Below are 17,359 nucleotides of genomic sequence, written 5' to 3'. Positions count from 1 at the left end.
TGCTATTTTGTAAGAAGAGAAAAATCATAGAAGAAGCCTCCCAGGCATATAAATTTGAATCATGGGAGCGAGTAGGAAAAGAACTATGGGACGGTGTACAATTAGGCTCAGAGGAAGCGTGGCGCCTCACAAAAACATATCGTCTTATATGGCCTATGTTTGAGCGGTTAGTCGCTATTGCTTTCTGGGAAGCGCTCCATGGAGAAGAAGAGGAAAACGGGTCTGAAAGTTCTGAGTGTACTAACAATACTGAGCCAAATCAGTGTGAGAAAATAGATAATAAGAAAAAGGTAACCTCACCTAAACAGGCGTGTCTGGTAACTTTGGCCGAACGAGAAGTATGGGGGGGAGTGGATGAGTATCTCCCCCCGTGGGAGGGGGAGGAGCGACCACCTCCCACAGCACCCGAATGGGAAAAGCGACCACCTCCCACAGCGCCCGAATGGGAGGGGGAAAAGCGACCAACCCCCACAGCGCCCAAAATGGAAGTGGACCCAATTAAAGCACCGATCCCAGATGGATCGGACGATGATAATGCCGTGGTTCAAAAAATGCGACAAGAACTTTGGGGACAAGCAGAGAGAATGACAGAGTTATTAGAACAAATGCGGTGATTAGACTGCGGGTCCAAGGCCAGAGATGTGAAGGCAGCCTATAAGGCTGCCCATAGGGCTATAGTGGAAGGGTTGGAAAATGTAGATAAACAAATGGAGCAGTGGGAGGCATGAAAAGATACTCCTAAGATTCAAAAGAAAGCAGCTGGAGGAAGTGACCCAGCTGAAGAAGGATTGTTGCCAGAGCTCCCAGCCACTACAAGTGGAAGTAATGATGAGGGAATGCCACCTGTTGATCCAACATTTAATGCGGGAGCACGGTATAAAGGACTCATAGAGAATGCTCAACTACAAGGAGAATTTGTATTAACACCACTAGCAGCTCCTGTAGTAATGGGAGCCCAGGGCCCTAGGTGGGAACCTCTCGATTGGAAACTGGTTCAAGGCTTACAAAAAACAATAATGCAGTATGGGCATGACAATAAGTTGGTGAGAAATCAGGTCTCTGCTCTGTTTAAATATTCCCATATGGTGCCTGCAGATAGCAGAGCGATAATGGAGCTTCTGCTTTCCTCTACCGCTTATATGCTTTGGTTAGCAAAATGGCAGGAAAGATTAGAGGAAAAACAATTGGAGAATTTAAATCGCAGTATGGATGATCCATTAAGGGTTGCCACCCTTGATCAACTGATGGGCAATGGGCGTTACCGGGCAACCGAGGCCCAGGCAGCGCTCCACCCTAGGATACTACAGCAATCAAAAAATGCAGCGCTAGCCACTTTTCTTGCCCTACCACAAATAGGAACACCGCAGTTGCCATACACCAAAATAACACAAAAGCCGAATGAGTCTTTTTTCAATTTTGTCGATCGACTAAAGGAGGCCCTGGATATGGCGCCTAATGTGCCTCCGGAAATGAAAGCAATATTGGCCAAAGATTTAGCAGTTCAAAACGCAAACCAAACTTGCAAGCAACTATTAGCTACTTTGCCACCAGGAGCTTCAATTGTCCAGATGATAGAGACCTGTGCCCGAGCGCCAATGATGGAGGAAGAACAGAAGGCAAAAATACATGGTGTGGCTTTGGCCGCAGCAATTAAAGGAGAAAGAATGTCTAGAAAGGGAGACAAGAGATTCCATGGAACATGTTTCCTATGTGGTCGATTAGGACACATGAAAGGGAAGTGTCCTAACAGGTTCAGGATGGAAGGTATGGGCCCGAGAGGATTCAATGGGACCTGTGCAAGATGCCAGAGGTTCGGGCACAAGGCAGTGGAGTGTCAATCACCGTTTCGCAAGAACGGCACGCCGATACAGGGAAATGGGAGCCGCCGCGTTGTGAGGGACGCGGCGAACAAGTATCCCCAGACGATGGCTGCCTCTGTGAACTCTCCGCCGCAACCCGAGGAAGCACAGGAGTCAACCTCTCTGTGGCAAAATCCACAGTGATTAGAGACTGACGTGCACATATTAGAATCGATGTGCACTGGTCCCCTGGGGAGGAGCTGAGAGCCAGCGACCCCCCCCCCCAACCGCCACCCTCTTCTCCTTCTCCCGCCCCCCAAGCTGCAGTGTTGCTGGGAGCAGGCCAGGGCGGGCGGACGAACCGGGCCCGTTAATGAGCAGCGGATGGAAGGGCAGATTTGTGGTCCTCTCAGAGGTGGTAGTGAAGTGCAACTTTAGCACGGGAAAATGAGTGAGCTTGACCAGTTACTCAAGGAGGCCGAGCAACTGAAAAATGAAATCAGGGATGCTAGGAAAGCATGTACCAATGCCATCTTGGCTCAGATCACAGCCAACATTCTCCCCGTGGGGAGAATTCAAATGTGTACTAGAAGAACACTCGGGTGACACTTGGCTAAAACTTACGCAATGCACTGGGGGACTGATTCCAGGCTTCTAGTCAGTGCCTCCCAGGATGGCAATCTTATAATCTGGGACAGCTATGTCTCCTCCTAGCTGGTTATGACGACCTCAACTGCAATGTCTGGGATACACTGAAAGCTGATAGAGCAGGTGTCCTTGCCGGTCATGATAACCGTGTCAGTTGTTTAGGTGTGACTGATGATGGAATGGCAGTGGCAACAGGATCGTGGGACAGCTTCCTCAAGGTCTGGAACTGAAAAGAGCGGCAGACTCCGTGACTGGAAGAACTTTCCAGTGGTTGAAAACTAAAAATGATAGCATATCCAGTCTGACCATACTAACTTGGACCCCCATCCTTCCCAGCTCCAAAGGGCAAGATTTTTTCCTTCTCCTGTTGCTGAAATGAGCACAATTACCTTTCCAAGAAGAATTTCTGTGGTTGTAAGCAAAATGAAATTGTGTATTCTTTTGGGACCATTTTCTTTTGTCTTGGGAATTTAAAAATGAAACATTATCATAAAAGTGTGACCAGAATGATCATACTTGTGTTTGCAACTATGTTGCTTTGTTTTTGTTTGTAATATTTTGATGCATGATATTGCCAATTTTTGTTTTTTGTAAAAAGAGGGGAAATGCTGAGGCTTACAGCTATGTTAATTTGTTTTTTGTAAATGTTGCAATGTTTATTGCTAATTTTTGTTTTTTGGAAAAAAGAGGGGGAGATGTTGGGGCCTTAGTAAGAATACTGGGAACCGGAGTAATGGGATTCACCAGGAAGAGAAGAACAGGACTGATGCCCGGCAACCAATCAGCTGTGAACCTGTAGCTGGCCAATGAGAACGCTGCTCCTTAGCGCATGCCCACCTGCACCGGTATAAAGCTCTGCTGTAGACAACAGCAGGGTGGAGTTGACTTCTCTTTGCCTAGAGGTGTTGTTCACTCCATCTTGTGGAGAGGGCTTCGGCACTCACCACGAGTTAAACCCCCTTCATATTAAAGTGCTGCTCACTCTGATTCGTGGAGTGAGCCTCAGCATTCGAGTGACCCTCGACACATCTATATGACAAAAATACCTTAAAGTAACTTTTGCAGAATATATGAAATGATTTATTTCTTCAACAGGGGTATGCACTATGGTATAATAGATAAATTATACCCATAATCTCACAAGACATTATGTAATATAATCTTACTAAGTCAGGCAGTAGTTGGTCCATCTGATGTGAGAGACTGCAGCAGCTGGGTAGCAGTACAGGATTAATGAACTTTTTTTTTTAATGTTTTGTAATTTCAAAGGGACCGATTTTAAAAAACTAAGCAAAATCTTTATTCAAATATACAGTAGCGAGAATCACCTCTTCTTACTGCTGTGGGGTGACAAACTGTTTCGTGCAACTTATTCTTATGCACTTATGCATCAATTTAAATTTTCATAGAAATGTTAAAGTTCATGTTACTTTTTTATTTTCATTTATTCCACTGCAAATAGTTTTGGAAATGCGCATTTTTATTTGCTTGACAGAGGAACTAAGAAACTCTAAAATATTTAAAGGTAGTTGTGATTCCTATCATATCTGTGGTAGAATATGGTAGAATTCCATGGTTTTTTTGTTCTTGTTTGTTTGTTTTTAACAAGATGACTCAAATAATGTGTGCATTCTCCTATATTATTCAAATTTTGAATGTATTACAACCAACTTTGTATGTTAAACAAATATATCTCAATAATTTATAGTAAAGTCTAGCTTTGCTGCTGTTATGAGACGAGTTGTTTAGGAGGAAGTTATTAGTTATATGTCTATATAGTCTATGTACAGTATAGACTAAACTGTCTAAGATGCTCTCTGGCATAGCTAATGATGCTCTCTGACATAGCTAATGATGTGGTAGGACTGGGAATGGCCCAAATGACCTGCTGAAGGCCAATCCACTCATATTCCTCATTTTTATGTCTCTATAAAGAAAGTAATGTTAAATTATTTGCTCTTTTCATAATGAATTCTTTTTCACTTTGCCCCTTTTTTTAGTCATAAAATATCCTTTATTGCTTAAGGTAATTTTAACCAAATCTCTGTGGTGTCAATAAGTTAGCATGATTTCTTACAGTTTCTGCTGAAATATGAATTCCGTTTACTTCTGAATTAGGAAAATGTGACTACACATGATTCTTCCCCAAATGATGCTAGTTTCTGCCTCATATAACTGCCAACTTGCTTTCTAAATCACATTAGGCCATATGTAAGCATGACATCAAATACATATGTAAAAAAAAAAAAATCAAAATCCATACTAATTTCCTGAATTTATAGCCTCTAAGGTCTAATAGATTCCTCTAGCTTGTAGGATGGATTAGCTTATATATTTTCAGGCAAATCATTTCAGTATAGCTCTGAAAGCTTTATTTAAAGCCCTATCTTTACTAAATAAAGAACGGAGAATCTCTCTAGAGATATTTTACAGTATTACAAACTGATCTTTACTGCTTCAAATTTTAACTTTTGAATTTTAAAATTATATTTCTAATAATATTATTTTTACATTTTAAAGAATATAAGCTGAAGTGTCTTATTAAAGCTTTCTGTACAATGCAACTGTGCATTTTTTCTGTGGGAAGAATTAACAGAGATCTGAAATATTTTTGCAGGAAAAAAGGTATCATCTAATTGAAATCTGTCTCTTTGTAATTAAAGATTTATGTTTAATCTAAATATCTAAAATATTACACAGAACACTTTCTTCTATGCATGCACAGGGAATACATTGATTGTTGGCAGGAAAACTTCAAATTCTCATTGATGAAAAATACACACATACATTTATCTATATATGTATAGTTATATACACCCTAGAGAGTTTTTCAGATGTTGTAAATCATTGTCTTCATGAGACCTGTTTCCATCATTATTACATACATATGCTATTTTTCCTAAACTGTCCTTTTTATTCTTTATTTTTCAACTCTTCTTATATATCAAGTGCTAACCCTGACCTAGACACTGGTGGCGACCATGGCATGGTGACTGGCAGAGAAAAAATTCCACCTTGATTTCAGTACGCTTGTGACTAGACCCTACAACAGCTTTCCCTTCAACCCTCGCAAGACATTTTCCTTTCATCAGTCTTCTATCTGCTTCTGTTCATACCAGTACAAAATGTCACATTTTCAAAGATACACAGCCATGAGAACCCCAATCATTTTAAATCTTTGTTGTCACATGCCTTTCACCTAGCACATCATTTTCTTCAGATAACTAAACTTTTTTTTTCCACTAACGATGGGCTTTATTAAACTTATATGACTCAAAATAGAGTCATAAGTTTTATGTCTCTAACACGCATAACCTGTATGCAGAGCCATGAAATACTATATATAGAAACATATTCTGAACTCTAGGATCAAGTCCTTTGCAGAATCTTCTATTTTTTAAACAGTATGACAGTATCAATGTCTGTTTTTAATTTATCTATACTATTTGAGTGTACCTAACATGTAAGTTATTTCTTAGCACAAATTGAATTCTGCTTACCTTTGTGATTTCTCAAAAAAAATGCCTCTGATGTATAATTAAAACTCAATGAATATTTTCTCTTATACCAGATTTTTTTTCAAAAAGTAACTCTTCTTTTGTAAAGATGGAATGGAAAGTCAAGTTCAAAGCCAACGAAGTTAGATTTTTTTTGCTATCATATTCAGTCACAGTATTTTTTATCTAGTTCATTTGGAGATATCATGATAATAACAAAAAATAAATAAGTTATTCTCTCGTCAAGTACCTCTGCAATTTCACAGATTCACTTGTCTGTATCTTTCTGCCACAATATGGTGCAACCACTGGAAGAGTATCACAGAATCACAGAATGGTTGAGATTGGGAGGGACTGCTAGAGATCCAACTGCTAGTCCAACTAACCCTGCTCAAGCAGACACACCTAGAGCACATTGCACAGGGTCACATCCAGGGGGATTTTGAAGATCTCCAAAGAAAGACACTCCACAGGCTCCCTGGGCAGCCTGTTCCAGGGCTCTGCCAGCCTCATAGTAAAGAAGTTCTTCCTCATATGCCAATGAAATTTCTTGTGTTTCAATTTGTACTCCATTACATGTTGTTCTGTAGCAGGCCACCACTGAGAAGAGTTTGGGCCCATCCTCTTTACATTCTCCCTTCAGGTATTTGTACATGCTAGTCAGATCCCTTGTCAATCTTCTCTTTTCTAGGCTAAACAGGACCAGCTCACTTCATCTTTCCTCGTGAGATAGACGCTCCAGTCCCTTAATCGCCTTTGTCATTCTACACTGGACCATCTCTAGAAGCTCCACATCCCTCTTGTACTAGGGAACTCGGAACTGCACACAACACTCCAGGTGCAGCCTCACCAGAGCTGAGTAGAGGGGGCAGGATCAACTCCCTCAACCTGTTGGCAATACTCCTCCTAACGCAGGCCAAGATCCCATTAGCTTTCTTGGCACGAAATAAATCTGCCAATGGTTAACTTGTTGTCAGCCAGAACTCCCAAATCCCTCTCCATGGAGCTGCTTTCCAGCACGTCAATCCCACATCTGTTGTTCCTCCCCAGGTGCAAGATCCTTATCGTGCCCTTGTTGAACTTCATGAGGTTCCTCTCTGCCCAACTCTCCAACCTGTCTAGGTTCCTCTGAATGGCAGCAGAGACCTCTGGAGTGTCAGCCACCCCATGGAGCTTGGTATCATCCACAAACTTACTGAGAGTGCCCTCTGTCCCCATATCCAAGTCATTGATGAGCCAGTTGAACAGCACTGGGCCCAGCACTGACCCCTGCGGGACACTACTGGCCACAGGCCTCCAAGTAGACTTGACATCACTTATCACATCCCTCTGAGCTCTGCCATCCAGCCAGTTCTCAATCCACTTCACTGTCCACTTATCTAACCCACACTTCCTGAGCTAAAGTATACAGGAACGTATCCTTTGCTTTAGCCTAACTATGTTTTGGTATCTTGTTATTGGCCTAGGTATACAGTAATATCAACACAGAATAGCGCACAAAGAAATGATGGTGTACCTTAAAGTCGGTAGTGAATATATAGCGCAGGAGTTACTCTTTACCATTTGTCCATGTGCGAACTAATTTGTAAAATTAGTTGACTCCAAAGTCATTTATTCCATATGCGTCTGCTATTTCCACACAGGAAGTGGGCTTGCATGAACCATGGTATATCATTTTACACATACAGAGAAGGCCTTTTAGAACATGTGGAATTAGGAACTTAAATTATAAGAATGTTTCTTATAAAACAGAGTTATGCTATCATAGAGAATGAGGAGAGAATAAATTGCTGCCTTTGACTAATTATCTTACTTTTCCATGTTTTCCATGCCTCATATCTCTTTCTACAGTATTCTCTTTCTCTACTGTTTCAGGCCTTTAAACATATTTAATCTCTCCTCATGCACAAGTACCTGTGTGTGTGTGTCTATGTGCATGAATACACATTTTTGCACTCTGAGTTTTGACATAACAACTGTGGCATAGTGGCTTAAATAATGGAGTATTTTGGCTAACAGTTCCAATGCATGCCCGAGAGCTCCAGGGACACCTCTTTTTTTTTTTTTTTTTTTTGGAGAGATCACCTTCTATCACAGTCTGATGACAGCTGTTACTCCAGCTTTTTCAGCATGTCAAATTTCTCATTGTAAAGGCTATGGGGACATTTGTTTTCCATAATCTTTGATTTTTTAGATCCAAGCCATGACACACATGGTTAAATTAAGGCTCCTAATTCAAGGTGCAGGAAAGGTGTAGAAAAGATATAAAAATGCATGGAAAAACTGAACTTACAAAGTTGAATGGTTAGTTTGTAGTTGAAACTCAGCTGTAAATGAAGATTTACAATGAAGTAGCACAGGAGCTCCCCAGAGTTATATTGTTATTCAGCAAAGCACGTGGCTTGTCTAATGCTCAATATTCTGGGAATGTGAGGTGTAAATCTTCTTTTTAAAAGAATTACTTTCAGATATGTCACCTTTATTTCTGTTAAACTTGTTTACAGTATCTCAGTAATAAGATCATTTATGATGATCTTCCTGGAATTTGATAAAATTTTCAGTATTTTGATAAAACTAAAAATACAGTTGCATTGTTTATTTATTAAAAAAAGGAAGAGTAAAAGTTAATTTTCTGTTATCATTTATTAAGTTAAAAATGCCACCAAAATTGCTAAGGCTGGAACATAACCTACAGTGTATAAAATAAAAATACTATAAAAATATTTCACACTTGTGAAATATATTCTACTCGAGATTCTTCAAACAATTCACAAAAGAGTACACATGCAAGACACATGCAATGCAACTCAGTAGTTTAGAGCATGGAACTGTTTTTCTTCCCAGTTTACAGATGAAGTACAAGCATCATGTCACAAAAGGATTTTGATGAACGCTAAGAATAAAACTCGGATATCCAGGCAGCAAGTGTTACCAGGATAATCAGAATATCTTCTCTTCAGATCTTCTCACTTACTAAGAACTTCTTGGAAGTGTAAAATGGCAGTTATATTACCACTTTATATCTGTCTTTTCTATCATTTGAATCAATATTTAATCCCATTTGTTTTTTTTTTGAGTTAAGTAACTTTTATATGCTCTGCTGCTAATACAAAATTAAACCTCTCATTTATGGGTAGGGTTATGTTTTTGCCATTGATATTGTACACAGTGGACAAATAGGACATGGAGAGAATGGGGTCACCTGTGTCTAGAAGCAGCATATGTAAGAAGAAGTGGCAGTTTGCTAGTTAGTTTCCATCACACTTATAAGCTCCTCAGTTGTCACAGTTATCGTCCCAGACCCAAAATCCAAAATGAGTGAAAGCACTGTAGATCTTCTAATGTCTTCTCAGATGGAAAACAAACATATCTTCATTCTGTTACCAGAAGACAGAGAAACAATCTGCAAAAGTACAATTATATTTCAGAATTCCTTGGTACGTAACAGTAAGCATATCAATTTAAAGTAACAAGTAACATAAAGATACAGCCTACAGAAAATATATCTGGTCCTCATCCCATGCCAAAGCATATCCTCAAGAAAACAAGGCCATAATTAAGGACGTTAACGACGAATTATCGACTGCATGGACAGCTTTCAGCCAGTCCAAACAAATGGCTCACAATGTTTTTAATTCTTTTCTGCTTATGGCTTGGATTAGATAGATACACAGTGTAGTGAAGTATACTCATCTAATAATGTTTGTAATAACTAAAATAATTCAAATCGGTAAAAATATGTGTTTTAACTTTCAAAAAAAAAAGTATTTATTTACAGCTGCAAAAAAAGGAAAAGTCCTCAAACTCAAAGCATATTTCTCATTTGTACATTACATGATCTCAAAACTTAGTCTTGTAACTCAGAAAATCTAGGATACAAGCTTTACAAGACAGCAATCTGTTTAACTAGGCACTCACTGAACATACACGATGATTGACAACAGAAAATCTTCAAAAACTGCATTTGAATGAAGCAAAAAGCTTGTATTTTTACTTTTTTTTTTCTTCATTATCACTATTCTCATATTCAAATGCATACTGTCTCTATCATTTCTAGGCTTTTTACCCTCTACGTAATGAAAATGCTGGAAAAGGATGTATCTTCATCTTACAGCTTCTTAAACAAAATGGAGATGTGTTTATTTCAGATATTAGATTTTTCTTTTAGTAAAAAGATAAACTGAAAAGTGCAGACCATTAACAACAATTCACGTGTTTTTATTCACATTGAACAAATATCTTGCTTCAGCAACAGCATAATCTATTTCATGGGAATGGAATAAAATAAACAAATTAGTACAGAATAAATAGATGTAAGGTGATAAAGTCACAATGTGAAAAAGTATATGAAGACACTAAAGTAACTAAGAATCAAAAGGTGACAAACTTTAGGACATAAGGTGCCCGAACCTATAAAAATGCAGCCTCAAAGAGACCAAACATTTTAAAGTAGCAAATACTAAGGAATGGGATTTTTGGGATGTTTCTGAAGTACAAGGTGAATTTTCTGGCCAAAAGCTGGTTATTCCCTTTATATACGTGTGTGCATATGTATATATGCATATATGTATACATATCTACTGAAAAGCTTTAAAAGCTAGTGAACTTTTGAGTTACTGAAAATGTAAAATGATAGTGGAAATTCTGCAGGAAGTGGAATTTACGTTTCTTGGTACAAATTAGCAGATTGCTTTTGTAAGGTTTGTGTTTGGAGAGAGGAGGGAAGAGTTTTTGCTTCTGTGTGCCCAAGACCACAAAAATAGATCATTTAGATTTTTTGTTTTTGAATGAGTGAATCAATAAATTTACAGTTAAACAGAAGGACTAGATTCTTTTGGTAATTCTTTATTTTAGCTTGCATCAGATATCCTGTTATGACCATGTTTCATCCGTGCATCTCACTTCCTTAAATATTTCACTAATTGTGCCTGCCAAACCCAATTTCATTACAAGCAGTTTTGGATAGGGACAGACATACACATTATTTACAGTACAAAGTGCTAAGTGCTTCTGTTTTGGATTTATGCATGCTTCCATAGTACAAAATTAGAGTAATGTTATAAAATGTTACCTGTCCTAGTTGTATGCAGTGGAGGATTGCCTAATATTGTAGTCCGCCACATAGATATGTACAAGTGTTCCGTTCTAGAATACTCCCCCTATATGCTGTATGGAGAACCAAAGCTATTGTGACACTGGTGAAAGGTTTTGGTTTTCCACGTATATATATGCTGCCTGGAGCATGACATTTGAAATCTGAATTGGTGAATGCTGATCGAGTTATGCTTGGTCAATAGTGCTGTTATAATAATGTAACAAAGGTTTTAATAATATTTAAAAAAGCGTGTAGATTCCATGTTATCGTTACAGATTTTTTTCCATTAGTATCCAAACAAAATTACAGACAGCTATATTGAACATATGGATATCAAGGAAATTGGTTTCCATGGGAACCTTGTACACATGACAGTTTTCAAATATTTTTCTGCTTTTCAGGTGACATTTCAGTAATTCTAACAGTATTAACATTGCAAGTGGACATGAAATATATGACATAAAATGATTTGTTTTTGTGCGTGTATGGACAGAAGCTAGGCAAGCAGCATATTGAGTCATGAGCTTTTTCAGCTATATGGCTATGACAGCTTGTAAGTTTGCTGTAAAACATTCCCAAATATCCCATTTCAGGACAAATTTCAATATCATTTGTTCTGCATCTAAGTTTTAAGCACACATATAATTCTGGCAGAAACAAGATTAGTTTTAGCATAGTGCATGATAAGTTCACTATACATTAAGGGATTACTTTGTTATGAAGCATTCAAATCCGAAACCAATTTTCTTGCTGCAGTAACAGGCTGCAGACTAATTGAGACAGAAGCATGGCAACAAAGCTGGAAAGCTGTGCTGAAAAGTAGTAACTGGTGAACCCTACTGCCTTGATTAGCACATTAATTACAAAGCAGGTGTTAGCAGACTGTGTTAATGGGCTGCATAAAAGGTCAAGAGGGCTTAGCTATCATTTTTTTTCCTCACCAAATTACCGAATATTTCACAGTTCTTCTGAATTGAATGTGTCTGGGAAGAGTGGCCATCTCTGTAGTGGGAAGCCGCTTTTTGCTTTTTTTTCTGTTCTTTTTTTGAAGAAAAATATACCATACCTTGCCAGAATGAGGCTGGTTAACAGAAAAATAAGGAATAACACCCAAATAATTTATTGCTTTTGTGTTAAAATCCTACTAAAATGTGTTTATCTGTCTAACTTGATTGTACATCTTAGTGTGGCTCTGTAGCAAAGGGGATGATATAATAGGAAACAAATCAGCCTAGATTATGTATATGATTTTTGCTTTCCTTGGGTACATGCATAACAGGCTTGTTCTTTCTCCTTCATTTCTGTGAAAGCTATAATTTTCAGACCCAAATGATGAAGCTAATGTCACCAGTGCATAATAAAAAAAAAAAGCGAACTGGCTTCCTTTCCTCCCATTTAAGATTAGGAAGGCTTGACTGCCTTTTGCTATCAGACAATAGTTTCTTCAGAGAAGAAAAGTGTTTGAACAATGAATTTAATGAAACACACAACTGCAATGTTTTCTGAAAAATTAAGTTAGTCATCATTTTGTATTTCTCATGTATAATGGATCAAATAGCTCCAACTCAGTAAAATATAGGAAAATAAACATGTGAGGAATAAAAAAGGCTATTATATGTGGAAGCAAATGTTGGTGAAATCTTTGAGACAGAGAAAAGTAACCAATTGATTGGAAAATATAAGGTTATATTGGAATTAAGAGTTATTTAGAACACATGATTGATATTAAAGAATATCAGTGCTCTTAATCTAAAATTTCACAAAAAATATTTTCCAAATCAGTTTCTAATAATTTCAAGATTTTTTTTTTTTCCAATGAACATCTGATTCAATTGCATACATCTCTGTAAATCCACCAGAAATAAAAATCTGCTTAAGGACATATTCTGATTAGACCTTTCTAGTTTATCTTCACAGGTAACAGTAGGTAAAAGCATGACTTGTGACTCAGTCTTTTCACAACACTCACAAAAATAGAGCTGTAGAACTTTTTAAACGAACAAAGTCTTCTCTAGTATTTTTTCAGTCCTATGATTTCATGAAATCTTTGTTACCAATTCCTTACACATTTTTAAACAAAAGGTCACCTACAGAGTTACAAATCATTCTGTCCTCCCTTCTTCAAAAGAAACATTTTAAGATTTTTATTGTGCTATTAAACCTACATTCTAAGTTCCTAAACACAGCAGAATGCATCACCAAACAAAAATTTGTTTTTCTTCAATAGATTACACTGTTGGTGTTCTGGGTGGATGTTTGTTCTGTCTTACCACAGAAATGCCAAAGCAGAAACACACATCTCCGTATGTGAAACATAAACCTCCTGTATAGGAGCTGTTACCTGAAGGTTTGTTAATGCTTGGGACTATTCCAACTGTAAGGTATTTTTCCTCCACTTTTCTACATCAGAATATTCCTCACAAAAGATGTGACACTGCAGATGAGGAAGAGAAAAAAAAATGTATACTACATAATTGTGAAAACTTTTCTACCCAGTAACTATCTTAACTATGAAGGATAAAGAGAAAAACCTCTTTCCAACAGAATATCCCAACCTTCAAGCCACTGAAATTACAGTCAAGTTTGATCACGTAGTGCTCTCTTCTATTCTACTTTGCAAAAATATTATTTTTAATTATTTCTTCAATTGAAATAGATTATTATTTAATATGTCTTTTATGAAATAGATTATCACAAACTTTTTGTTTGCTGCAGTAAACAATTCTAGGTCCTTAGACTGGGGATTTGGAAAACCACCACAGAAGCATTGGCAAGCTGCTACATAGTCCCACCAGTACAAAATGGATAATCCTTAGAAGCACGTATCTTCCAAGAAAACAATCTAAAATAATTGAGAGAGAAGTTTGACTGGACTTTATGTACTAGTACATCATTATTCCATGTATAGAATACTTATTAAAAGTTATATTGCCTGAGGATGTGCTTTAAATACATGAGAGAGATGCTTTTTAGCTTAGCTTCTTGCATTAGAAAGTGCCCTTGTGACGTTTGTGTTAAAGCTTTCAGGTATAAATCACCAGGGTGACAATTTAAAAGCGCTGCAAACTATATCTTGCTCATTTGAAAAACATAAGTTATCTGAAATTTCTCAATTGAAAATTATGCATATCACCATTGGGACATGATGTGTTTCAGTGTTAAGTTCTGAGTTGTTCAAATCTAAATTTAAACTAAAGTGCCACTGAGCCATACCCCTGTGGATTTTGATATTATCAGGTTTGTCAAACCTGACAGTCAAAATTTCCCAAACAAACCTGCATTTTGTGTCTATTCCAAAATCAGCTACTACTCTCAGTTACAGCTGAAGACAGGAATATTTGTTATGCATATATATAGCCTGCATGTACTAACATTACCGTATTCTTGCACTTATGATTGCTTCTTTCTGCACAGACTTTCAAAAATCGTTTTCAAAGCAATGCTTTCCCCCAGTGTATTCCCTCTTGCTCTTTCTCGCCTTACAGTGTACAGTACATTACTGGCACTGTCTGGTACTAAGCAAATCTATGAAGGTGTCTTTGGTACCCATCAGCTCCAGTCTGATTGCACAGAAGCACTTGTTCCTTTTCAGTGCCGAATCAGGTCAACTGCAGAACAGCAGCAGAGTGATTATATGATTGACAAGTCTGCCTTTGGGAAACGAGCAGACATGAAAGTACATTGGTAGAGGAGGCTTCAATTAATTTGAAAGAGAAGCAACACAAGCTTTCTCTTTGAAAAGAACTGTGGAGCTTCGCAATTTTCTGACAGGAATCTGAAGAAATAACCAGATAAATATGTGCAATCTCAGAACCAATCTTTGGAATTCAGGCTGACATAAATTATCTATAAGAAATGCTGATCAGGAGAAAGATTTTGCTTCAAGCTCACTCCTACAGTATTTATCCCTAGGGGTTTATTTATGATGGTCTTTGGAAGAAACTGTTCAGACAAGGCTAAAACATCGATCGGAAATACAGAAAAGTTGAGGCCATTTTGTCACTTAGAGAGTAAGTTTGTTATTTACTTTGAGAAGTGAAAGAAGGCCAAGTTGCAGTAAACAAATCCCTAGTGGTGTCTGTAAATCACATTTACACTTATAATCTGAGTCATCTATTAGCTCAGAAACTAATATTGAGGATGTGGCAAGCTTTATGGTACGTCTACAGTACTGCAAAGACAACCGCAACTTAGCTTTAATTTGGGCACTGAGTAGCTGTCTAGCCACAGCAGATGAAAGTAAACTTTATTTATTTATTTATTTATTTATCAGGGATTTCCAAAGCCCTTCTTTTCTGGGCTGCTGCCTTAACCTGCAGGTATTAAAGCTAATTTCAGGTTACCTGGTATATGTCCATATAAGATTGCAACATACCTGTAACTATCCTGACAAATTGTTTTAATACACACTTGGTCTGATTTCTCACACTAATTATGGTGATTGAAATAAGCCGTCTTTTATAATGCATCCTGAGGTACCCTAAGGTACCCTAAGGTTTTCAGACTTTAAAAGCCAAGCTTTATTTGAACACATATTTATACTGTGCTTTTCTCACATGGTAATGTTTATTCATGTAAAAAATACACTTTTTTTTTGTTGTTGTTGAGTGTTTGTTGAGCTCCTTTTCTGCCACAAGCTCTCCAACTGTTCTGCCCCAAGACTGTAGCATTGCATGGGATTGTTGTGACCAAAGTGCAGGACTTGGCATTTGACTTTATTATACCTCATACAGTTGGTCCCCATCCATCGATCCAACCTGTCCAGATCCCGTTTCAGAGCCATCATACCCTCAAGCAGATCAACTCTTCCTCCCACCTTGGTGTCATCTGCAAATTTGCTGAGTGCACTCAATTCCCTCATCCAAGTTGTTGATAAAGACCTTAAAGAGGACCGGCTACACTGACTGGGGAACACCACTGCTCGTGACAGATTGCTAGCTGGATTTAACTCCATTCACCACCATGCTCTGGGTCCAGCCATCCAGCCAGTTTTTCACCCAGTGAAGAGTGCATCTGTCTAAGCCATGAGCTGCCAGCTTCTCCAGGAGAAGGCAGTGAGAGACTGCACCAAAAACCTTACTGAAGTCTAAGTAGACCAGGTCCACAGTCTTTCCCTCATTCACTGAACGAGTGACCTGGTCATGAAGGAGATCAGATTGGCCGGGCAAGACTTGCCTTTCACAAACCCATATTGACTGGACCTCATCCCCTGGTTGTCATGCATATGCTGTGTGGTCACCCTCTGGATGATCTGCTCTATAACTTTCCCTGATACTGAGATCAGGCTGATAGGCCTGTAGTTCCCTGGATTTTCCGTATAACCCTTCTTGTAGATGGGCCTCACACTGGCCAGCTTCCAATTGTCTGGGACCTCCCGTCTTGACCAGGACTGCTGCTAGATGATGGAGAGTGGCTTGGCGAGCACTTCTGCCACTTCCTTCAGAACCCTCACATGGATCCCATCTGACCCAATAGATTTGTGGATGTCCAAGTGGAGTAACAGGTCACTGACTGTTTCCCCTTGACTTATGGGGGTTTATTCTTCACTCTATAGATCTCTTCCAGCTCTGAGAGCCAAGTATCATGAGGATAATTGATCTGAGTGTTAATGATTGAGGTAAAGAAGGCATTAAGTACCTTACCCTCATCCGTGATGACAATGTTCCCTGTTGTATCCAATAAAACATGTTGAATCTCCTTGGCCCGTCTCTTAATATATTTGTAGAACCATTTTTGTTGTCTTTTACAAGGGTGGCCAGATCGAGCTCCATTTGAGGTTTTACCTTTCTGATTTCCTCCCTGCATACCCTAGCGACTTCCTTGTACTCTTCCTGAGTTACCTGCCCCTTCTTCTGAAGTTGGTAAACTCTTTTTTTTTTTTTTTTTTTTTTTTCCTGGAGCCTCAGCAATATGTCCCTATTCATCCAGGCTGGTTTTCTTCTCCTCTGGCTCATCTTTTGGCACACAGGGACAGCCTGTTCCTGTGCCTTTAAGATTTCCTTCTTGAGGAAAATTCAGCCTTCCGTGATCCCTATGCTCTTCAGGACTGTCTCCCAGGAGATTCTCCCAAACAGTGTCATAAACAGTTCAAAGTCTTCCCTCTGGAATTCCAACGTAGCTGTTTTGCTGATCCCTCCTGACTTCACCAGAATTAAAAACTGTATCATTTTGTGTTAACTAAGCCCAAGTCAGCCTCCGACCAGCTAATCTCCCACCAGTCCTTCTCTGTTAGCAAAGAGCAGGTCCAGCAGGGCTCCTCCCCTTATAGGCTCTCTATGATAGTTGAAACACAGGAAGTTCCATCTCCATGTGAGGAAGAA

General features: G+C 38.6%; 1 protein-coding gene across 1 annotated transcript; it reads left to right on the top strand.

The window, feature by feature from the left end:
* Nucleotides 1-1,109: 1,109 nt before the first annotated feature.
* LOC148595240 (endogenous retrovirus group K member 113 Gag polyprotein-like) lies at nucleotides 1,110-14,727 on the top strand. The gene is made up of 2 exons (XM_088521863.1): nucleotides 1,110-1,912; nucleotides 14,454-14,727. The coding sequence occupies exons 1-2, from the start codon at nucleotides 1,110-1,112 to the stop codon at nucleotides 14,725-14,727; spliced, it is 1,077 nt and encodes a 358-aa protein (XP_088377989.1).
* The last annotated feature ends 2,632 nt before the right edge of the window (nucleotides 14,728-17,359 follow it).

This window comes from Tinamus guttatus, unplaced genomic scaffold, assembly GCF_059628265.1.
Source record: "Tinamus guttatus ecotype Peru unplaced genomic scaffold, ASM5962826v1 Tinamus_guttatus_pri_ptg000136l, whole genome shotgun sequence".
In the NCBI taxonomy this organism is placed as follows: Eukaryota; Metazoa; Chordata; class Aves; order Tinamiformes; family Tinamidae; genus Tinamus; species Tinamus guttatus.
This window is presented reverse-complemented; position numbering and strand designations above follow the sequence as displayed.